Here is a 24,876-nt window from a genome sequence, read left to right on the forward strand (position 1 = left end):
TGACCAGAAAGTATGTATGTATGTATGATCACTTACTAACTTTGAACACTAATAAACAATGACTTGCAACTTTTGAAACAACACATATCTGAGACGTGGCCGGTAGCAGTCACTTCGTTCCGGGGAGGTTAGAACCAGTTGGGAATCATAAACATGTGCGAGATTTGTTTTGGAACAAATTTAAAGCAAGCTATTTCAATGAAACTATGGAGTTATTCTTCTTTATAATTTTACTAGTATATATGTGGGAGCATGGCGAAACGGTGGACTATATATATATACATATATATATAGTTGCCGTAGGAACGATCGGGAAATTTTAAGAAAAAAAATTATAACTAATCCAGTTTTCAACAGATTTTAACCAAATTAAATATATAGCTATAAGATATTAATCTAGCATTTTCTGTTAAATTTTATAAAAATCGGACTACTATATCATATAGCTGCCATAGGAAAATGCAAAACTGTGAATGTACAACTGTAAATATAAAATGTATAGGTAAATGAAATGGTAAACAAAAAATCTTTTATACCCAAAAAGAATCTGCCGTTGATGCTGATCAAGAGTATATATGGTTTATAGGGTCGGAAATAATTCTTTCTTACCAAAATGGGTATAAATACCAATAAATATCGTTTAAAAGAAACCATAATGCTCAATTTAAAATCTAGTTCGTGATTTACCTATAGCAACAAACGCAACTTGGACATAAAATATTTAAGTTATGCATATTCTGTATTTGCTGTATATATTCTTCAACGGCAACTCATTAAAGAAAGTGTTTGCGGCATGGTTTTTTCGTTCTGTGTAGAATAGATGCCCCCCGTGCCGACAGATCCCCCTTTAATTCGCTTACGTCAAGTGCCAGATCCCATCAAGATGATCAATAATGAATGAGTTCCCACTCCCCCGGCCATATCATCGAGGGGGCAAATATTTAATGAAACCCATAAACTGACACTCGCCTCTTCGGTGATCTGCGCCCGATCCCCCGGCGATCGGTGGATCGGCGGCGACGACAAGCGGTGCATATAAAATTCATCAAAACGTTATTAAAACGTTGGCAAAAGGCAAGAAGTTGTAAATTTTAAATACAAATACGGGCAGGAGGATGGGTGTAGTCGATCGGCCAGAGATCGATAATCTCTGCGGCGATGGACCGATGGACCGATGGACTGCCGACCCTGGCATACTTTTGCTAACGCTAATTTAAACGAACCTTTTCGCCGGAATAAGCCCGCCGCATAATTTGCATATCAGCTTAATGTAAGCGCAGGATCTGCACTTTGTAAGGCCCGGCGTTATCGCGTCGGCGATCATGTCATGACGACAAAACTGCATAAATGCCGGTCTCTTGCTGCAAACTGTAGACAGTAAATCGAAGACTGAAGACTGGGGACTTGGTACTGTAGAGAGAAGACTGAAGGCTGGAGACTGGAGACTGGGGACTGGGGACTGGGGACTGGTCTCTTCGGGGACGGAATTAAATGGAGTGGGCCGGGCCAGTTTTGTCCCTGAATGCCACAGGCTGACACTTTAATTTTCAATTACAACAAATTGCCTATAATGTCTATGCTTATCGCCCCGAAGTGTGGTGTGTGTGTGCTCTGAAAAATGCTGCCTAATTGCGACGGAGATCGTCTAATGACAGCTTCCATTGGGGATATGATCACCAGGGGACGGCAGGATCTGCGGAAGCTGAAGCCTTATCGAAGTCCACGCAATCTGAAATCAATTCATCAAAATCAAAACTCACAATTGATTTTGGTGGCTCTTCCGCAATGGATCTCTTTCGCTCTCCCGCGGAGGCTGGAGCTCCTGCGAGTGCCAGGATCCATAAATAAATATAGATCATTCCGCTGCGTGTGCAGCATATCCGGTCCAATGCTGTAGCCTCATCAAAATGTGCAAAAAGGCAAAAACGTAAAAAAGGGAGGGGAACCAGGATCGAAACCTAACCTAAGCTGGAGAGAAAACCCCGGCAGACGATCACCGATCGACGATCGAGCGTGCCCTATAATAATGAAATGGCACAGGGAACATTGTCCGAATACACTGGGGAAAATCAATCACTGAAAAAGCTGAAAGATCTGTACACATCACAGAACCCTAGGGTAACAGCTACATCTTGGAGTTGAGATAAGACCCATTCAATCTCTAGTAAAAGAAGGATTCAAGCTCTTTTGAGTGTATCTTCTAAAGTTGATAAATTTTTAATAATTTTAATAACAAATTGAATGCGATTTCGCACAGTGCCTTCACCGGTTTCCAGTCAACAGTTTGCTCCTCTGATCGTGTGTCTCTGCCGGTGATCGATGTGGCAATAATTTTTAAATAAATGATCGTGCCCTGTAAATGATCGCCTCGTTTCTTGGCCAAAGCAACAGAAACAGAAACAGAAACGACTTCGAAGATGGGGATCCTGGTGGTTTTTTTTGCTACCTAGATGGCTGAAGGGGGGAAGGAAGGATATCTGTTTTGTAGGTGTTGTCATTAGGTTGCCGGTTAAGTAATTTGCCATGTACAGGCACAGAAACCATTAAGATCTGCTCCAGCATTCCCTTCGGGGAGCCACAAACAAATAAGTAATAAAGGAAAAGTTGTTCCACGTTGCTGTCTTTTCACACCTTCACACCGAGTGCAGTGGATGCCCGCGGCGCTACCGATCTGTAGATGAAATCCGATCCCAGAGTTGGAGCTGGAGCTGGAGCAACCACTCAACACCAACGCCTCCGCAGAAGAAAGAAAGAAGGCATGCGTGACCCGACGACTTAATCCAATTTAGGCATATAAATTATGGCCACAAATACACAAATAACAAATCGCTTTATGAACCAACGCAAACATTTATCGCAAAAAGTATAAATATTTGTTATTGCATTAGGCAATCCGTTTGCAGTCCTTCTGCGTCTCTGTCTCCGTCTCCGTCTCCGGATTCAGTCCCTCCAGCTCCAGAAACGAGCTGAGGTTCCACTTTGTGGTGTGGTGATGATGACAATCTGGGGAGCAGCAAATGTAGGAAAGCGAATCCTCTTCCAATGCCAATGGTGAATCTGAGACGATCCTTTAATGTGTGCAAATTAATTTGGAATATTAAGAACATTTTTGCTTATGTCTCTTAGTTTACTTGATATTCCAAAATTAAATGAATATATAAATAATATAAAATAAATGGCAAATGGCCAATTAAAGCACCTAAAAACCAGAGGTAAAAAAACCGAAAGGACCTTTGATTTAATTACCCAAATTCCCCACTGACCTCAAACCCAAAACTCCTTAATTATATATGCAAGAGCAGCAATGGCAGATATACATATCACCAGATCCCCACACACGCAACTTGGTCAGGAGTGTTTGGAGGAGGAAATGGGGGATCTGTGCATATCCCTAATCAGAAACAATTCCAAGGCAGAACCAAGTTACCATAAACAGTGCGAAGGTGTTGAGAGTCTTGGCCAACTCCGTGCTTTGGGGGCCGCAGGCATGAGTTCCTCAGACGAGGCGGTTTGAGTAATTCTTTTGCATATATTTTATGCAATTTTATTAGTGAAAATTGCAAGAAATTCTGTCCAGTCGCAGACTCGTCCTCGTATCTCCCTTCTCTCTGCAAAGGCATCTCCCTCCTGTGGGTGATTTCAGGTGATTGATGGCCCCAAACAGAGAACCCAGAAGAGAGATCGAGGGATCCAGGTATCCAAGTATCCTGGGATAACAGGGATCACGGGCCATCGGGTGATCCTGGTAGGGGGCATCACATTAAAGCCATCGCCATGTCAACTTCGTTTTGGGCATTGCGTCAACGAGCGTAACGTTTTAATTTCGTGGTAATCAAACGGACCAGACACCCATCCAATGTATTCTTGAATCTCGATGATACACTGAGAAAATTGAACAGAAATGCAGCTCCATAAAGTGGGCGAATATTAAGCTTGCTGTTTGCTGATGTTTCTCCAGATCTATCGTATTTCTGAGGTGTGTAAAAGGGTGTTCCTTGCTTGCATTGTATTCTTTATAATTATCTTTGGACTTTTAGTTCTAATATCATAACTTGGAGCACATATAATATTTAAATAAACATATACTTCAGTTTAAACTAATTCCGCTTAGTGCAAAGTGGGCTCGGCCAGACAGTGGCATAAGTTTTTGCTGGCACTTTCGGGACACCGGAGTAAATCACCCGAGGAGACTTTGACATCTTGTGACAAAAGTTGGTTCGCTTTCGCTTTGAGCTCCTCCTCGTCCTCCAGCCAGGGGCTGCTCCTCTTTTTTTATGGGTCTGCACGCTTTAAAATTTATAATGTGTGGTCGTTGAATAATTTGAAGGCACCTAAATTGGTGCATGTCTAGATTTTAATGGTTTAATTGGGCCGCTGAATATTGAATTACCGGTGGCGGTGGTGGGTCGTAAAAAGCTCGGAGGAGATCGGAGCACTGCATCCTGGATCCTTCAAATACTAGAAAGGATGGGATAGGATGGAACGGTATGGGATGGGCCCAGAGCCCTCGACCGAGTCAAAAGTCCAAGGTCAAGTCGCTGAGCTGACGGATGATCCATTAACTTGGCGCCGGCAAATGCAGCTTGCTGGTGCGAGTCCTGTCCTGCCCTGTCCTTCCTGAGAGTCCAGGAGAAGTCCGTTTTAGTAGGCGTGAAATTCATAGAAATTAAGCAGGGTTCTTTCTGCCCTTTAGTTTACTTTTTGTTGCTTTTGGGCCACGTCTGAGGTGCAAATTGGTTCGCACCTTTTTCACCGTCCGCCTGTTTCTTCGTTTTTGCAATATTTGGAAATCGATCTGGGGACCTGGTCGTGGCCGTAGTTAGGCGGGTGATTAATGAGTTTTTAAGAGGCTCAGGCGAGAACTTTAATTGGAACATGCTGCTGCATAAATCAGCTTAAAATTGCCACTAATAGGCTGCCCGAGTGTCCAGTCGGCCATTGAGGAGTCTCAGCTGTATCTGAATCTGTGTATCTGTATCTCTGCCCGTGTATCTGTCTTTGTGGCTGTTCACACCTCTGAAGACGGACTTGGGCCGGGGATTAGCACAAATTAGAGGCTCGCTGGGTGACGAGACCCAGACTAAAGCCGCCGTCGTGCTCTAGAGCTGATTGATGATTTGTTGGCAAATCTATTGGCCTGTAGCCTAGGTAGTCGCCTCTCATCCCCTGGCACTTTATCCCCTTTCATTAATAATCAATAAACGGCTGCCCCGCTCTCTCCAGAGTGCTCAGAAATTAAAAATTAAAATGAAACAAAAAGTGATTTCAAAAAAGAAGAGACTAAACACATGTGAGAGTAGATGCCCTTTCTATACTTTTTGTGATTTATAAATATTATCTATTATATTATGATTGTATTTAATTTAAAAGTACTTAACAATTTTATTTATTAAGCAAAGAAATTTGTCTCTTATCCAGAGTTATTTAGAGTTTATTGTGTAGTCCAAAGATCCTTTCGAAAATAAAAGAGTATTCAAGGAACAGAGAAACGAGTTCGAAACCATCGCCGACGTCAAGTTCAATAAAAGGCGCAAAAACTTGAGCGAACCAAAGATCGTCTGGGATTCGAATGGTTTTTTGGATTGGAAATGGAAATGGATGGGAATGGGAATGGACGGTGGATCTGATGATCGCGACTAGCAACGACATTGTTACAAAATTTTATGCGTTTTTAAATTAAACGTTATATGCACTAATCCCGAACTAAACTGCTATTTACGGTCCCATCCGTGGAAGCGGAGCACGAAAAATTGATTAAAATTTAATGAGGGCCAACTGTGTAAGCCATAAATATGCCTGGCCAAATGGCTTCATTTGCATGGCATATTCAGGGATCTGGAATCTGGAATTCTAGAGGCGAATCGAGTCTGAAACACTTTTCATTTTCGAATGGATGGATCCCCATCTCTCTCTCTCTCTATCTCTATCCTCGTCTCTCTCTATCTCTATCCTCCTTTATTTGCTGTTGACCCCGAAGAGGGAATACACAGAAGAGCAGATGTTTCCCTGTTGACCGCATCTAATGGTGCGTGCTACTGCGCATGCGCAGCCATTGCCAGTGCTGTCGATTCGGTTTATTATGATTATTATTTTTCATTTTCAAAAGTAATACATTTTAATGAATGCGAATTGAAATGAGACTCACTTGTCTTCTTCTATCCTAAATATTTCTGAGATTTCATTTGTTTTTGTATATTTCCGATAAAATAAATGCTTTTAGTTCGATTAGATATAGGCTTTACTTGACCACAATCAGTTTAAAAGCCAAATCAATACAGATTAAGCTACGATTTGGATATCGAAATATATATTAGGACAGAATTGTGGCCATCACTGGCGATCATCGTCAATCCATTGGCTGCGAGACCGCAGAAAGACGAGACAAATGTATTGGAATATACACGGACACAAAACACACTTCACTGCGGGTAATGATAGTTATCAGGGCCTGGCCCGGGCCCCTCGTCCCTGGGATCCCTCTCGAAACTCTTAACTTGGCCCGCGACTCTACCAAAAAAAAAAGCAGGAGCTACCAACAAACCCCTAATCCAAGCACAATGCTTTAAAAGTTAGAAGGTGTATATACAAAAAACGAATTTAGTAGGATTTTTTGTTAATTTTCCTTTGTACGTCTTAACTTTATTTATTAATTTTGATCGTGTATTTCTTAACTTTCCCCTTACAGGGTATTATAATTTTACTCAGAAGCGTAAAATAATATGAAGGAGTCATTTCCGACCCTATAAACTATATATATTCTTGATCAGCATCAACAGGCGAACCTTTCTGGGTATAAAATAGAGGAACAATTTTTTGAAATTTATTTTCAATTTTTTTCAAGCTGTTTTTTCGATTGTTAACACTCTGAAAAATCGAAAAAATTCAAATGGTTTTAAAATGTAATATAGGTATGCAGTTTTATTAACCTATTTAAAAGTAGAAGAGAACAGCTTTCCTTATTGAAATTAATGCATTTTTGCATCAGTTATGAGATTTTTAAGCTTTGATTTGTAGAATAAAGTATCATATAAAAATATCGAAATTTCGACTCAAAAAATAGTATTATGATTTCAGTCAGAAGCTCAAAACGATGTGAAGGAAACATTTTCGACCCTATATTCTATATATATTCTTGATCAGCATAAGCAGGGGAATCTTTCTAGCTATAAAATAGAGAAACAAATTTTTGAAACATTTTTTTCAACATTTTTAGGCTCTTTTTTTAATGTTAACATATTGAAAAATTGACAAAAATTCAAATAGTTAATAAGTCTAATTTAGGTATGCAGATTTATACAATTATTAAAAACTAGAACAGAACAGCTTTCTTTATTGAAATTAATGCATTTTTGCATTAGTTATGAGATTTTTAAGCTTTGATTTATAGAATAAAGTACCATATAAAAATATCGAAATATCGCCCTAAAAAATGGTATTATAATTTCAGTCTGAAGCTTAAAACATCGTAAAGGAGTTGTTTCCGACCCTATATTCCATATATATTCTTGATCAGCATCAACTGGCGAATCTTTCTAGACATAAAAGAGAGCACAAATTTTTTCAAAATTTTTTTGCATACTTTTTCAAGCTGTTTTTTTCCATTGTTAACACTCTGAAAAATCGAATAATTTCAAATGGTGTAAAAGTGTTATTTAGGTATGCAGATTTATAAATCTAAGAAAAACTAGAACAGAACAGGTTTCTGAATCCAATTTAATACATTTTTGGCTTAGTTATGAGTTTTTTAAATCCTGATATATCGAAGAAATTGTCATATAAAAATATTGATAATTTCCATTCAAAAATGCGAATAATTTGCGTATCGATCCTGGAATTCAATTGCAAACTGAAAGGGTATATATAATTCGGCGTTTCGTTAGTTAGTATTCTTTCTTGTTAGAAATAAGATTTAGTAGGATATTTAAATTTCATAATCATTTAATAGTAACCATAAAAAGTCCATGGAGTTTATTGTTTTCTCTCATATATGGCCAGATTCTCTATCAAAGTCGAACTAGCTCCGAATGATCTCAATCAAAAAGAAAAGAAAAGATAAGTAACATCAAAATCCCCCTCGATGATTCCCAGGTGTATTTTTTTTTGGGTTTTGGTTTTGGTTTCGGTTTTTGTTTTTCGTTTGATTTCGAACTTGACGAACTGAACTTTTGGTTTTGTGGAAAGTTCAATGCGCCGCTCGGAGTGTGTATCTTAGCTTAGGATCTGTGTATCCACGTCGCTCTCGTTTTGTATCTCGCCTTCTGACTTTGACTTTGGCTCCCCTATTTTGCTGGATTTTCTGGAGACGGATGGAGATGGCTGCATCTCGGGGGCAACATCAACATCAAAAACAACAACAAATTCAACGGAGGAAACAACCCCTAGCATTTCCATTTTATTTTCGTGTGTGTGCGCGCGCGCTCGTTTATTTTTCAGCTGCGGCCAAAGACGGAGTCGGAGCCGGGGTCGGAGGGAAAAAAAGGTGGAATCGGGGCATTAAGGCCCTAAGGTAGTGTGCAATGGCTCTCTGTCTAAGCCCGTGCCGTGGCATGCCCCATCCCCTTGGCCTGTCCCTTCACAATCCCAATTCGGTTGCTTAAATACACCTGCCACGCGACGCGTCGCCTCGGTCACCGATCGACGGGAACTTTTGAGGAGAGCGAGTCCTTCTCCTGCTCCTGGTCCTGGTCCTACTCCTGCTCCTGCATTTAATTAAAACTACTAACTACAAAAATGAGCGACCCAAAATGGGGAGAGAATAGCGACTACGCTTCACTGGCACTCGAATGCACTCGACAAAAGAAATGACATTGTGAGTTTCTTGTTCAATTTTGAATAGGTTCATAATATTGTACTTGAGTTACAAAAATACAGAATTTCTCCCAGTGTAATCAAGGAGTGCGGCACGTGGTGAGCCTCTATATACATCTCACTCTATCCGCTGCAGGTCCTGGCAACGGGAACTCGTTTCAATTAACATTCAACATTCATTTTTGCATTTCAAGTTTTCGTTGGAAAAACGCACGCGTCGCGTCGCTCCCCTGCGATCGGGATACATATATATTGTATATATATATATATATGGTGTATATAGTATGTACACATGTCCTGCTCACTTATATCCTGTGTGCACCCCATCTCGCTTGCACGCAATTAACGCACGCGTATCCTGTTCCCGCGGCCCGGAACTATGCCTCATATCGAAGTAATTATGCATTTAAATCTTCCAAAAGTTGCAAAAACAAAACAAAAAAGGATATAAACAAACCAATTGCAGGACAGGAAAGGACAGGGCAAGAGCAACAGCCAAAAGTTGTTTTCTGGTTGTCGGGACAACACACAGTAAAGTTACAAGTTTATTTTCCATGGGTTTATTTCCCTGCCTGGATAAGGACTAAAATGGGTTTTGGGGGAAATGAAATAAACATGAACTGATCAATGATTTAAAGTATAAAATTAAGTATTACATAGAACATAAACTAATCGCAAGCCCTTTGAAATACTCTACATATCTGACTTACTAACTTTGGGTAATCTTACCAGAAGAATAGCTCTGAGATCAGAGTGTTCCAATCAAAACCTGAGATAGGGATCATAATGCCACCGGACTCTCCTCTTTCTACTGCCGAATGATCAAGATTTGGCGATTCCCTGGTGATCTTAAGTCTTCACTAGAGATTATACATACATAGATGTACATACGTACTCGTGTGTATCCTGGGATCAGGCAGTATCTCTCGATAAGGATAAGATCCCTGCCGGCACGAGGCAAGATCTGCACTCGAGTCCTTTTCAACTTTTTGCCGACATTGTTGACTTCTGACCGATCACAGGAATCACAGGAAAGAAGTATCAGTAGCAGTATCAGTATCAGTACCTACTCCCTCGAAATAACCATCTGAATCTATCAATCATTGCGCAAATGCAATCCACTTCAGCCAGCGGTCCTGGCCACACAATAGATCATCTAGTGGACAATGCGGATGGGACTTCAACCCTATTCTGGGCATTTCACCAGGATTTCGGCAGGACTTTTGCACAGCATTTATCATCGAAACTGCAAACAATGATGGCAGTGGCATGCGGGGAAATGCGAATATTTGAATAGATGCCAACGGATGGATGGACGGCGACTGGGGACAATGAACGTGTTAATGATGCCAAAATAATGGAATTCCATCAAAAGTCCCGATCCCCGATCACCCGGCATTACAATGCAAAAAAGAAAATGGAAAATAGAAAATGGGAAAGGAGAAAGAGTGGAGATTCTGGAATGCAGCATGCAAAAAGGGTAATGGAAATTGTCAAAGGATAAAGTACACAGAGAAGCGCCGTCCTTCTGGTCATGGTTGAAAAGGTTTTTGCGGGTTTCTCCGGTTTCGGTTGTCAAGTTTCGGTTTCGGTTTTTGATTCTGATTTTTTGAATTTGAAATTTGGGCAAATTTTTGGCATGATGATGATGATGATTTTTGGCAAAGGGAAAATGCTGGCTGTCTGGCGAAACAAAGGGGAACGAGTTGCTGCGGCATCGGGGAAAACAATAAAAATCCAACTTACACCTGGCCACCACTTTTGCTCTGTCTCCCTCTAGCCAAGTGTTGCCCTCTCTCTCTCTCTCTCTTGAGGATCGTGACAAAATAAGAGCAGAAGATATATGCTATATGGTTTCTTCTTTTTTCTCGAAAAGAGCAAGAGCGGAAGTTGCAATTTTCCATCTAGGGAAATCGGAACTTTCCACAGGTTTTTGTTTTTAATATTAAGTATAATCTAAAAGTTGTGAACTTGAATTAATACAGTTGATGTATTGCAGAGTCCCCACTGTATTTTTTTGTCACATTTCCAAGTTGCGTGTTTTGGGTGAAAAACCCGTGATCCTTTTGATCATTTAATTAGAGGAATATGTGAAATTGTTCGAACACCTTCCGAGACCTGACTCTGCATGGCTAATAAGGAGGATCTCTGGATGGCTGGCAGTTCTGGAACTGTGGAACTCCACTCCTGGCCAGGTCTGGTCCGTCTTGGGGTTCCCGATCCCTTGGCGGCGCTAATGAATAGGGGCGTGCGTGAGCTGCACATAAAATTCGCATTCGCAGTCGCGATCGCGACTTTTGCTAAGTTAATTAACACGGAAATCAAATTGCTGGCATGCCGCAAGACCGGCGCAGGGCTTCTTCTTCTCAATCAGAGAGCAGTGCAGTCCTCCGCGGGCCTTGAGTACTCATTCGAGTATCTTTGAGTCGCGTTGAGTTTTATCTTCGAGTCTGAGTTCGAGTCCGAGTTCGAGCGGGAGTGGGAACAGTTTCTGTTTGAGCACAGGTATAGGGGCCTGTGACTCGGAGAGAAGCCACTCTCTTTGGGAGCTCCTACCTGTGGCTCAACTGAGCTCACTACCTGCACAGGTAGGTAGGTAGGTAGGTGGGTTTCTCTCTCTCTCTCCCGCTCTCTGACTCTCTCTTTCTCTCCCGGTTTTCTCTGCCTGGTCTGTGGCTTTGAAGGGTACATAACGTGAGGGTTTAGGACGAAGGGACTCATTCTTGTGCAAGGTGTCAAACGATCAAGTTCAAGCCTTCCGCATTCTGCCTTTATTTTTTTCTGTTCCGTTGAGCAACAACAAGTCGAGTGTGTGTGAACTAACAATAGAAACAGTACCGAGTACACGAGCAACACACATCATGTCATCGAGTGTGCTGATCCCGAGCGACGTCTTCCCCACGACCATCAACACGGCCACGAAGATCTTCCGCTACCAGCACCTAATGCCGGCTCCGAGTCCCTCCAGTGCTCCCGGCGGCGCCTCGGCGATGCCCATCAAGACGCGCAAGTACACACCCCGTGGAATGGCCGGGGTCCTGGCCCGGTCAGGTTCCAACGGGTCCACCGAGGGCTCCTCCTCCTGCTCGCCGGGCTCCTCGCCGGCGCCGTACAACGTGGACCAGTCGCAGAGCGTCCAGCGGCGCAATGCCCGGGAGCGGAACCGGGTCAAGCAGGTGAACAACAGCTTCGCCCGGCTGAGGCAGCACATCCCGCAGTCCATCATCGCCGATCTGACCAAGGGCGGTGGCCGGGGGCCGCACAAGAAGATCTCCAAGGTGGACACTCTGCGCATTGCCGTTGAGTACATACGCCGGCTGCAGGATCTCGTGGACGATCTCAATGGAGGTCCCTCCAACGCCAGTGCCAGTGTCAGTGCCAGTGCCATGTCCCAGCTGCAGCTCTGCCTGGACGAGTCCAGTAGCCACAGTTCCAGCAGCAGTAGCTGCAGCTCCTCCAACTTGTACTACCAGAACGGAGGAAGCACCGCGAATACAGCCACCACAACGGTGGCAGCCACGAATCCCCTCCAGCAACAGCAGCAACTGCAGCGCCAGCAGTTCCCGCACCAGCCCCTGACGCCCATATCCTTGAACAGCAACTTGGCTGCGGTTGGAGTGACCGGTGCCGCCACGGGAGCCACCTCACCCACGTCCTCCTTCAACTCCAGCATGTCCTTCGACTCGGGCACCTACGAGGCGGCTCCCCAGCAGCTCTCCGCTCACCTGGATCACCTCGACCTGGACGGAGGCGAGGCCCATGGACATGGCCACAACCACTCGCAGCTGCAGCTCAAATTCGAGCCTTACGAACACTTTCAACTGGACGAGGAGGACTGCACGCCCGACGACGAGGAGATCCTCGACTACATCTCGCTGTGGCAGGAGCAGTAGATCCCAGATCCTACCCACACATCCACCACACATCCTGTTCTTTTCTAGTCAACGTTGAGCTGAACCAAGTGCCTCAAATTGTAAATAAGAACTCAGCCTAAATCACAAATTAAACAAACACAACATATATTTTTTTTCTAGTTTAAGTTGATTTTTTTGCCTAGGATAAGACCCAAACACCACGAGACCAGTATCAAATATTATATATTTATGAAATAAAATCAATGCAACACAAAACAATTATTACCTTTTCTTGAGAGGGAGAGAGAGTTGTTCTTAATTAATATTTCCAAGTCAGCAAAAAGCGTGTTCCTGTGAGATGATGGTAATAACCAACCTCTTGAAGGAACACATGCGGGTAGCACTTGCACATTAATTGCATTTTACAGCGATCTCGAGATCCCGATTCTCGATTGTAATGATGGTCAGAAAGTAATAATATAAAAAAGGAAAGACGGGCAATCAGGCTGACAGGATGTGCGGGTTGTTTCTGCTCTGTTTATATGACCGCTAATGCAGATTGTTGTGCATAATTTCGATGCTTCAAACTCGCAGACTTTCTGGCAGGTCTTAGTACTAATCCCAAATAACCAGCTTTGGTTAACCCTTTACCTCGGGGGATAAGAAAACCCCCTTGCTTAGGTAGTTCCCTCTGCTAGGTAGAAATCATTATTTCATGTCCACAGACGACACGTGCTACGAACTCTGAGAAGTCGAGGGACTAAGCAGTCTTATCGCAAACTGACTAAATGCAAACACCGAAGAAAGATATGCTAATTCAATTGAATTCTCCGCTTCTCCAAATCCAAATCCAAATCGTAGCGGAAACGGGAACACGTCATTCTAATGCTGACAGACGGAAAGAGCAGAAATTCCTGACGGTTAAGGCCGGGGAGTTCCCCGGAATAAATACACATTATTATTGTGCTTTCATTATTTCAAGTTTACTCTTGCTTTTTCTTATTTTATTATTACTTACAGAATGTATTTCATATTACAACCCTACCAGATTATAATCCCAACAGACCCCAGGCTCATTATGCTTTAAAATTTGTAATCTAGAGCATTTTCGACCTTTACTCCTGACATTTTCTCTTGCACTTGGCCTTTGTTTCGAGTGTTTTGCCCTACAAATTGATGGCTTTATAATGTAGTTCTGCGAGAAAGGCTTTCTCCGCTCCCACAGGAAAATCCTTCGCTCCCACGCACCAAGATGTCAGATCTTTGGAATGAATAAATAGAACCCTTGGCCAGGGAGAGACAATAAATCACTTTGCATTTGAAAAAACAAACGAGTATCAAAAGAAAGACGCCTGGATCAGACTATATTTTGACACATTAAAGGGCAGGGCGAACAATAGATGTGGCATTGTCCTTGGGAAATCTGGATGAGGCTCCAAGGAAGTGAAAAGGATCGAAAAGGCTTCGGGGATCTCCTCCTTTCTGTTAATGTCAACGCTGACACTTGACATCTCAATGCAATTGTTTATTGTTTCTGGTTTCTGATCGGGGAAATGGTTTCCCGGACTCTCTCCGGGCAAGGCTTATCCCCCGACGCTCATCGCCGGAAGAACTTTCACCTTTTGCCCAAAGTAACTTGGGGAAAACACAAACACCACACTCTCTCTCTATCCCCCGTGGGGAATCTGACAAATCGCCATTGGGTTTCGGAACCCTTTATTCCAGCTGCTCTCGGGAGTGAGCTCAGAATGTTCTTTAATAGATTTCTTGGCGCGCCACCTCTGCTCCAGCAACAATGTGTTTATATTAAAATATATGGATATAACATACATATATATAAAAAGAAGTATAAAACCCAAGCCGCGCCTGCATCAATCAGGGTTCTGAAATTCGACCAAATTATAGGCTGGCTCAAGGACCCACAGATTGATGGCTCAGCCAGTTGGCAGTTGGCAGTTGCCAGGCGCAGCTTAGCTCATAATTCAGCTCTTTAAGAAGTTGTTACTTAAAACATTTATTTTTACACCTAAGGCACGAAGCAAACAGCAACAACAAGACAAGTTAAAAGAAGTGAAATAAGGCTGAAACCAAACAAGGAAAGCCAAACAAAATAATACTACAGAATTATTTAGGAAAAGGCGAAAGACGAAGTTTCAAATGCCCTACAATACAATATGTTAAATTCTTTCTTATTATACCTTTTCAGATACATTCGGTATCTTGTTACTAATGTTTTCAAAAGGAATATTAGAAATGTGACTTACTTTGAATCAAGATTTTAGAGTTCCATCTTTGTTTGGGCATCAGAAGTACCCCAAGTGAGGATATTAGATGGACCAGGGAACATTCGAAAGAGGATCGGTTCGGAGGGGCAGGCAGATATCGTTCAGCGTTACCGAATTATTTGAATTTCAATAAGGCACGATGGCGCACGACGGCAAAGGCTTTGCCCTTTTTCGGGGTTTATTATCCTGTTATGTGTTACGGCGGCTTTTGGCCTTTTATCTTGGCACGCAACGCATTTGAACTGGGGCGTTATTAATTAGCGTTATGAATTATTGATGCCAGGCCCTCGGGTGGGGTCCTCGCCCACACACCACACCACAACACACACCAGAGAGCCTCCAACGATAACGAAACATAATAATGGCCTCAACTATTATTCTGCAGAGTGCTCCCACAGCCTGATATCTTCATTTTTCGGCAGGTTTCCTGCGAGGATGTTCCCTCCCAGAGGATGCATAAATCGCAGTATGTACGTACATCCATCCAGCGAGGGGGGCTGGAGAAATATGTTCCAATTAGCGAAGTCAAATGTGACAAGCCGGCCAGCCAAGAGGAAAGAGTAGACATCCCCACTCGAAGTCGGACTTGGAGTTGGACTTGGGCTCGGACTCTGCCAGGCAAAAGTTATTTGAGTTGTCATATTAAGTTGTGATAAATGTAGTTACATACCAAATGTGATAACTCTGTCACGGACTGGGGCCAGGTTCCTGGTTCGGATCGGACTTAGGTAGGAACCTCTCTCACTCCCTGGTCTGTCCCTGCCATTATGATGATCCGCGATCCTTCTCCCTGCCCTTCGATCATTCAAAACACTTTTATGGCCCGATGGAAATTCCTAGAGCCGGCGTTTGTGCTTTATGGCCCGCGATGTAGCGATCCCGCGTGACCCTGACTTTGGAGTGACCTGGCTTTGCCTGGGATTCCACCTGCCGGGTGGAAGGAGAAAAGGTGCTGCTTACCTGGCGCAGAGCCAAAAAAAGAGGCCTAATAAGCGTACAATTGGCGGAATCGGGAAAGATTCGGCGCTATATTGTTGTTAACCCACCCCTTTAATCGGGCTTATTCGGCAGGGAAAATCCTGGACGAGAGATTACGGCCAGGGTAAGAACCATAATTTTTATGATGTGCCACGCTCGGCGGGTTATTCCTTCTTCCTGCAGGATTTCCATATATTGATGAAGAAATTAAGTAAATACTTCAGGGTGGCGTTTCATATTTAAAAGGCGTCAAAGTAAACTAAAGTATGGCCTCCCTCGGAACAGTTCTGTCCCTTCAAATGCAATTTGTTTATTCAGTTCTTCGACCACCAACGTTTTCCGCCTCCCAATTAAGTTCTTCAGCTCTTGCGATTATCCTAGAAATAGTTATCCTTAATCCCATTAGAGCGCTCAACTGTGTGCTACTGGGCGTGTTCCAGTTTGCACTAGAAATAACCTCGTCCTGCTTTTCCTATCCTAATTGCCACATCCCAGCCACTTGAGCATATTTCTGGCCTCGAATAATTTGAGACCCAACAACCATGACAATGACAATGACAAACCCAAATATCTTTGACCAACACACGTGCCTTCGGAGTCAGAATCTGCACACAGATCTTGCATTGAAAGTCCACGACACGTCTGAGCGTCTGAGATGTTTTCTGATGGATTATATGGATTTCGCCCATAAACACTCCTACACCGAAAGTATTATTATATTAAAAGTAAGAGAACCACCTCCACAGTTTGATTGATTCAAAAAGCAGTACTCAGTAGTAACAAATAACGGAAAGGACTAAAGGACAATTCCACTTTAATAACATACACCTCCGCTGGGCTCTAGTTTTTTGCTGTGTAGAAAGCGGCAAATAGTTTTGAAGTCTGCGGACCTTTGGCTCCATCAATCTCTGCGGTGGCGTTGCCGCTCGCAATTCTCGACTTTTGTCAAACACGCATCTCTCCTGGATGGCAGGATGGCTTTGCTCCTTTTATTTGCATAAAATAAAGAAGACAAAAATAATAACAACAAGGCCAAAGGAGGGAAAGAGCTCCAAAGGAGACGCATCTGCGGCAGAGATGCAGTTGCCCCAAAGGGGCCAAAATGGGCGGACAGAGCTGAACTGATCGATCGATGGCTGTGGCAATGGCTTTAACTTTGGCTTAGCTTTTGGCCCCGTCCTTTTGCTTTGTTTGTTGTGTGAGTGTGAGTGTGAGTGTGTTGTGTTGTTTTACTTTTCGGTGGGGCCGGGTCAGCTGGCCATAAATCATGATCTGTAATTACCCGTTGGCGCAGGATGCGGCATCTCCACATAAGCCACGCGTACAAAGGAGTCCCGCACATGCTCAAAGCCAAAACTTAAGCCAAATCCAAATCCAAAGCCAATGCCAAGAGGTTATCGGTTATTTTCGAAGGAGAGTTTAAGGGAAAGAATGAAAGGATTGCGCCATGACCAAACACAATTATTCCACTTGATGTCCCTGCATCATATTTGTTGTGATAGCCATGCCAGGCCAAACCCTTTGATCCTTTTCGGTGCCCAGATCCTTCACTCCTCTGCACACATTGCAGCATCAGCAGCAGCAAATATTGAGATACATAACATGTATAGATACATAGATCAACAAAAGTGCGCCAGTTCCCCGAAATCAAAACTGAAATCCCTTTACCAATTCCCATTTTTCTCTATTTTCCATCCATCAGTTCCTTTTTGTTGACCGCAACTTCAAAACCTCAATATTGAAACACTTGCACAAATGAAATGCAGGCGCTTGTGCCAAGAAACTCTCAGGTTGGATGCTGGTAGTTTCTTTAAGAAAAATACTCTACAAAAGGAGATGTTCCTCTGCTTTGCTGCCAGTTTTTTTCTATATGAATATCTTTGTGTACAAAAATCAACGATTTAGAAATTTCATAACTAAGCAAAAAATTCATTAATTTCGATTCGGAAAGCTGTTCTGTACTAGTTTTTAATAGGTTAATAAATCTGCATTCCAAAATTACACCTATAAACTATTTGAATTTTTGTCGATTTTTTAATATGTTAACATTGAAAAAATATCCTAAAAATGTTGAAAAAAAAATTTGAAAAATTTGTTTCTCTGTTTTATGGCTAGAAAGATTCCCCTGCTTATGCTGATCAAGAATATATATGGAATATAGGGTCGGAAATGTTTGCTTCACATCGTTATGAGCTTCAGACTGAAATAAGAATACCAATTTTTGAATCGATATTTCGATATTTTTATATGACAATTTGTTCTACAAATCAAAGCTTAAAAAACTCATAACTAAGCCAAAAATGCATTAATTTCGATTCGAAAAGCTGTTCTGTTCTAGTTTTTAATAGTTTAATAAATCTGCGTACCAAAATTGTGTCTCTAAGCGATTTAATTTTTTTTCAATTTTTCAAATTGCTAACAATGAAAAAATAGGCTTAAAAAATGTTGAAAAAAATTTTCAAAAATTTATTTCTCTATTTTATACCCAGAAAGTTTCGCCTGTTGATGCTGATCAAGAATATATATGGTTTATAGGGTCGGAAATGACTCCTTCACCTTGTTGCAAGCATTATTTGTTTTTAATTTTCACATCGATATATACATATATGTTTTGTCATTGTTATTATTCTTTAGTTTAATTTAATTTCAGAGCAAAATGTAGTCGTATTTCGTACAAGTCACCACTTCCTTTCCTGTTTATGGCACTCTTGGTTACTTCCAATGTACCAACGAGTCGAGGAGAGATGGAAAAAAGCCCACAAAACTGGCAAGGTTTGTCAATTATCAGGTGCACGCGCAGGTTCAGTTTGAGTTGAGACGGCGGCTTCATTGCCTCAATCCTGATCCCGATCCCCGATCCACGATCCTAAAGATCCAGTCTCTTTGCAGCCGCCTTAAGCGTACGAAATTTTCATTCATAAAAGCTGTACATGGAAGTTGGGGATTTTTTCTTGCCTTTTTTCCTTACCTTATTTGTGCAGGGAAAATGGGGAGGTAAACAGAGTTTCTTACGAGTTTCGAATGAGGCTAGGGAAAAACAACCAAATCATCTCCCACTGGGCGCAACTGATGTGCCAGCTCAACTGTAGTTAAATTAATTTCACATTTGCATTGAATTTGGTGTCAATATTTGGACTGTCCGTGAAATCCAGGGCCAGGAATTTAGTTCTGGTCGCAAGGTCAGAACGCAAAGGACATCTGTGAGTCGGCAGAGCCAGCTGCCAGGACACCTTCTCCGCTCCGGATTCGTTGCACAGTAGTCCTGAGGTGTGTGTGTGCTACTGTATCGTCTTCTGTGTGCAACTCCCAAGGCCGTGGCTAATTTTCCAGGGCGCAACTGCAATGAACAATTAAATCTTTTGGCATGTGCCCAAGGCTCAAATTTCTCAAGGAGAAAGGGCAGCGGAAAAAAGGAGATTTTTTATTGTTCGAACCATAATTCGCTCGCAGACTCTGCTTTTATTCCCGGCTAATGGCCATGATCAAAAGGTAATTGAAATCGCCTCAGTTCGCTGGCCACCCAAAAACGTAATTGCACCATAATTTTGATCCCATTTTAATGACTTTATTTACCAAGGCCCAGTCGGGTCGTGTCCAGCTGCTCCTCCGGAAGAGCAGAGCGGAGATCCATGGACATGGATCCCCCATGCAAACTTTGCAAATTGCATTTTAATCAGCTCTATTGTGTATAATTAAAATGTGTTTAGCGCATTTCCTGTGGGGTCCACTCAGGTCCCCCCATTATTTCTGGCTCAACTTTTAAACTAGCCGTTCGCCTGAAATGAAGTTATCAACACTTTGCCACAAAACTCTGCCTTCGCTCTGTCTTATTATTTGGCGAAGGGCTAATTGGCCTGGGATGGCATGACAGCCACGCGTGTCCATCGAAGGAGATCGCCGATCGGCGGTGGCATTTAAATAGCCGGCGAGCACGCAAATAGCTCGAGCCCATGGGATCCATGGATCCTGGGATCTTGGGATTGGGCACTGGCTTCGCTTTGCCTTGCATTGGGAGAAAGCATCCGCTTTGTCTGAAACCAATTAAGCCAGTGGGTCGCCTCACAGATGAATGATCTCGGAAGGGAAAGTGGGACTTCCCTAAAATTATGAGAGCTCTTAATTAAAAAACCCGAACTCTTCTTCCTTGCTAACTTATTCTTTGGTGTTTTCATAATCATTTATTCAATATATCGAGATATGTGGAAAATCCACCATCGCTAATGTAACTATTATCTATTGAACGTTGATCATTAGACCACATAAATGGCAATTAAAGACGGCGACACGTTCCAGCACTTTGGGCCTCCTCTCAAGGTAGAGTCGATCCCTCTGATCGACAACAATGCCATGGATATCCATGGCCTCTGCGAGATTTCCGGCTAGCGATACGTGGACGGTGTAAATTTCCACAAACTGCAATGACCAAACACAAAAAAGGAGAAACAGACACAACAAAAAGGGCCAGAGACCGGTTAATGAAATATGAAATTATTAAAACTACACAGAGTCCTGCGTCCTTTTTCACCCCCCAACTCCCCTGTAGATGCTCGGAGATAAAGCAAATGGAGAAGAAATAATAATAATAAAAGTAACAAATACCAAGGGCTATTAACGACCGCAGGATCGGGGCAGGATCGTGGAGGAAAATGTGCCTAGTCACAGAAAAATATAGAGAGGGGATAAATAAGATGTTATAGAGTGCATTCCCTGCGTTAAATAAGTCATAAATTTCACAGTGACCTTATCCTTGGAAGTCGATAAATTGTTCATTTCATAACGCCATTGTCCTTTAATCCTTTTGGGGCCGACATCGCCCGAAAGTGATCACATCACCCACCGAAGAGGGAAAATCATGCGGGATCCTGGATCGGAATCCGATTTTCTTATTATTTTTGGTCGAATCAAGTCGCCATAAATCGTAGTGACTTAGAGATACTTATCGCTGGAGTATGTCCTAGGGCTTCTCCATTTGATCCTATAATTTCGAGAATGTGTGGTCCATTCCCCTGAACTTAATTTTGGGGTTCTAAGTACGGGCTTCCAATCGGTGGAGAAACCTTGACAACAACAGGGACAACAGCTAAGCTAAGGCTTACTGAAGAGATCTTGGACAGATGTATTTCGAAAATGATATAGAAATGATCCTGGAGCCTAGAACTTGACCCTTTATCTTGGGGAAATGAAGAAGTTCTTAGGAGAATAAGAAAACCATTGAGGATAGATAGAGAAATATAATTATATGTACAAAATTGTCAAAGTAAAAACTAAGTAAATAATAGTTGCAATACGGATTTATTAATTATTGCCTTAAAGCATATTACTCCCAAGAAACCTCCTTGCAGGCGCTGTTTTTCCGGGTTAATAAATTATCTGGCCAAGTATCTATGTGTGTAGGTACTTTCCTTCCCTTTCCCTAGAGAACCAGTTCCCTGTTTCCTTTCCTTTGCTTTCCTTTCCTTTTTTTTAGCTCACCCTGGAGGCCAGTCAAGGGGTAATATGGCTCAACACCAATTTAAACACTTCATGCATCTTGTTAGCCGCACCAAAGCCCCCAGCCACAATCCCCACAATCGAGTCCCACCAGAACCGTAATACGATATCCACTGCATCCGAGTCCGAGTCCGAATCCGAATCCAAATCTTGCACACATGTACGTACGTATTGAAGATGATGCCTCGGGAGCCGGCGAGAGGAAGTGATCCCGAGTTCCCCCCAGAGAGATAGAGAGGGAGTCAGAGACGCTGCTAAACGTATTGATTTCAGTACAAAAATCGAACTCCGACTTCGGTTAATGGTCAGGCCCAAGACTGACCCGCTTTGTCTTATAATTGGATTTAGATTAATTGCATCTTCAGCGGCGAGAAGCGAAAGGAAAATCGAAAGATACAGATACAAGCTGGAGAAAAAAACTGCACACAGCATAAAAAATTACATAAAACCAAAGAAAACAATCATAACTCTGATTCGGTTTCTGTTTCCAAAGAAATCGAAGCATATAACAGGAGAGAGCGCCAGGCATTAGAGATGATTCAGGATCAGGGATCAGGAATCAGCAATCTGGAAGATGTATCTTGTATCTCGTGGCTTTCTGCGAATTGCCGGCGTGTGCTACTCGTCTTGGGTCAAGTATCTCTTTATTTCTCCCGTCCTCCTGCTGCGATCGTTGCCATCAATATCCGAACCGCAAACTCATTCGGCCTCACGAATATTATTATGAGTATTTCTCTTGTTTGTTTTGGGTTCTGGGGTGCCTTGCATAATTCTTAACCGATCAACGGGGGCCCTTTAATCATTAATTAGCGTTAGATCAATCCACTTTACTTTGCATCTCTCCGGGGAATGGTCTCTCTACCTTGGCACTTGGTTGTTTTGTTCTTCTCAATTTCCTTTAGCTGGAGACAACTTCGACGTTAACGGCAGTCATGTTACTTTTAATGATAATTGCCGACTCACAACTCATTTTTCACATTGATAAATGCGATTCGCACGAGCGAATGCCACTTTGGGACGGCTTTTCCCCGTCTCTTTAGCCATTTGCATCTTCACCTCCTGCAAGGCCAAGACTGTCAGCACATCGATTCGAAATGTTTTGCGGTTTAAAACAAATTAATAAACTGGCTTCTCTAGACTACCCTTTACAATCGTAATTATAATGGAGAAAAGTTTTCTCTTGGTTGCCAGAACTTCCTATAGTTACATATTTTATTGGGGGGGGAATACATTTTTTTCTGGATGCGACACTCTCTGATCCCCCCAAGGAGGTGATCTTCTTCACTTGCTCACAGTTAACAACAAAGAAGATCCGCTGGCGAGGCAAACAAGGAGCAGGGCATCAACAAAAGCCATCACAATTTGTCTTGATGGGACCCAAAACGGCCCAAAGCGCTACCACCAAGGATGCTCCCTGCCTGGCATCGTCTCTCTCCCCCCTCTCGAAGGCCATAAACCATTTAAACATTTTCAACTTGTTAGCAATTAATTAAATAGACCGGCCTCTGGCAACCAGCTTCGACTGTGTCATTTTTCTCTTCGTTCTCCGCTCGCCCTGAGCGTCTGCGTTAATTACGGCGACAGCATTCAATTTTTATGGCGGAGACACACGCCCCATTTGCATGCATTTCCCTGGGATCCAAAAGGATCCATAGTCTGGCAACGCTGCGGCACGCTTCAATAAAGTGTACAAAATCCAAAAAACAAAAAGCAAAAAATCAAAAAAACAAAAATGAAATACAAAAAAGCACAAGGTTCCGCCAAAGGTTCAGTTTACTCCTGCTCGCTTCGTTTCTGAAATTTATTTCGCTGTTTTTGCAATTTAAGGTAATTATTATGTACCTTTGGGGTAATTTTAACACCTCGACACCATCGACAAATATCATCTGAAGACCGCTCTCCACCAGGATATACATATACGAACATATATATATAGATATAGGTGGCTATCAAGCCACCGAAATCGCAACAACAAACGTTTCTTAGAAGCGCAGAGCTTTCAACACCTTCGATGCGTGCCCATCGGAAGGAGCACATTCTCCAGATCCAGATCCAGATCCCGGTCTCCCCAGCCAATCCCCTCATAGCCATTACTCCATGGCCCCTGTAGCCTTCCGGAGACCCCTCTCCCGCATCCACACTTGGCCAGTTATTTTTCACACCTCGACAACATTTTTTCGCACTTCGAGCGGCGCGCACGCGCACAAGCAGAGTCGAGCGGCATATTCGGTTACCACAACAATCAAGCATTGCCGCCACCGCCACAGGGACACTGAGAGAAAATTAGGTTAGATATAGAGCTTTTTATTTGGTTTTAGTCAAGATAGAGAGCCATACTATTTACTAAACTTCCTTGGTTATCAAGGTTGTATCAATCTCTTTATTGATGTAATGATGTTGTTGATAAGTCAATCAAATCTCAATAGATATTTCAGAAATTAAATGTTTTGAAATTTCCTTTGAGAGATTTCCCATATCTACAATGTTAGAGGATTTTAATTTTATTTTGTAGAATTGTTAGATATCAGTAAAGATTTTTTAAAGCATTTATGTAAACCTTATTTAGTCTGAGTTTAAGATATTCTAATTATAGATCTCTGCTGAAATATAAGATATTTTTCTTATATATCTATGCTTAATAACAACAATAATGAAAATATTTTAAAAATAGGTAGCTTATAAAGTATCTTATTGATTTTCTGGATTAATTTTCGACCAGTGTACATCTGCATCTCGGCAAATCCCGATTCCGACTGCCGTTTTTAATAACTAAAGCTCGACTGCCGCTGATTTAGCTGCCTGTTATCTCACTCAGTTCATCGAGATGCGCGGTTTGACTTTGACTTTGGTCTCACCTCGCCACGGTTCGGGGTTCGGGGTTCGAGGTTCGGGATTCGAGGTCTTCCCGGTCTTGGCTTTGGATTCGGTTTCCCTGATGATCCCCCGGGAGGAGTCGCATATCCTGTGTTCCCCCCTCTTTCGGTCTCTTTGGCGTTGCAATTATCGCAAGTAGCGTGCGTGTAAATTACCGTTATTAGGTGTGATCGTGCGAAAGCCACTTCATCTTTAAGATACATCTTCTTAACTCTCTCGACTGCCAGCGTTTCACCTAACTTTCGATTCGCCTCATCGAAAAATATAAAATATATATGTATATAGAAATATAAATGGATATATATACTAAATTCGAACATAAGAAATCACGGGACAAAAGTGACAATTTCCGCTTGTCGATCCTTCGACACTGATATCAGAACACCCATAAAAAGTCAAATTAATGTGATGACAATAGAGATACGGATCTGAATCTGAGGGTTCTCTCTGCTGACAGATTTCACGCTTACGATATCACCTGTAAGAGCCGATCCAGTCCATCACGTCTTGCACTTGTCCAGGGCGAACGTGAGGTGACTTCCTCACGTATATATATATAAGTGTTTTACCTCGTTTTCCCCGGGTTC

The 24,876-nt window shown here is 42.4% G+C and overlaps 1 protein-coding gene and 1 long non-coding RNA gene across 2 annotated transcripts in view; both read left to right on the forward strand.

Moving 5' to 3' along the window:
• LOC147644609 (uncharacterized) overlaps nt 1-24,876 on the forward strand; it is an 82,214-nt gene that overhangs the window by 21,960 nt on the left and 35,378 nt on the right. The gene's annotated exons all lie outside the window — the stretch shown is intronic.
• sc (achaete-scute family bHLH transcription factor scute) lies at nt 11,557-12,871 on the forward strand. The gene has a single exon (XM_020954410.2). The coding sequence runs from the start codon at nt 11,670-11,672 to the stop codon at nt 12,699-12,701; it is 1,032 nt and encodes a 343-aa protein (XP_020810069.1). The 5' UTR covers nt 11,557-11,669; the 3' UTR covers nt 12,702-12,871.

This window comes from Drosophila serrata, unplaced genomic scaffold (assembly GCF_035046125.1).
Source record: "Drosophila serrata isolate PLE 108 unplaced genomic scaffold, ASM3504612v1 contig_130, whole genome shotgun sequence".
Classification (NCBI taxonomy): domain Eukaryota; kingdom Metazoa; phylum Arthropoda; class Insecta; order Diptera; family Drosophilidae; genus Drosophila; species Drosophila serrata.

Bases quoted from the DNA above. Each gene is read 5' to 3' on its own strand.
- sc (XM_020954410.2), top strand. From the start codon at position 11,670: ATGTCATCGAGTGTGCTGATCCCGAGCGACGTCTTCCCCACGACCATC.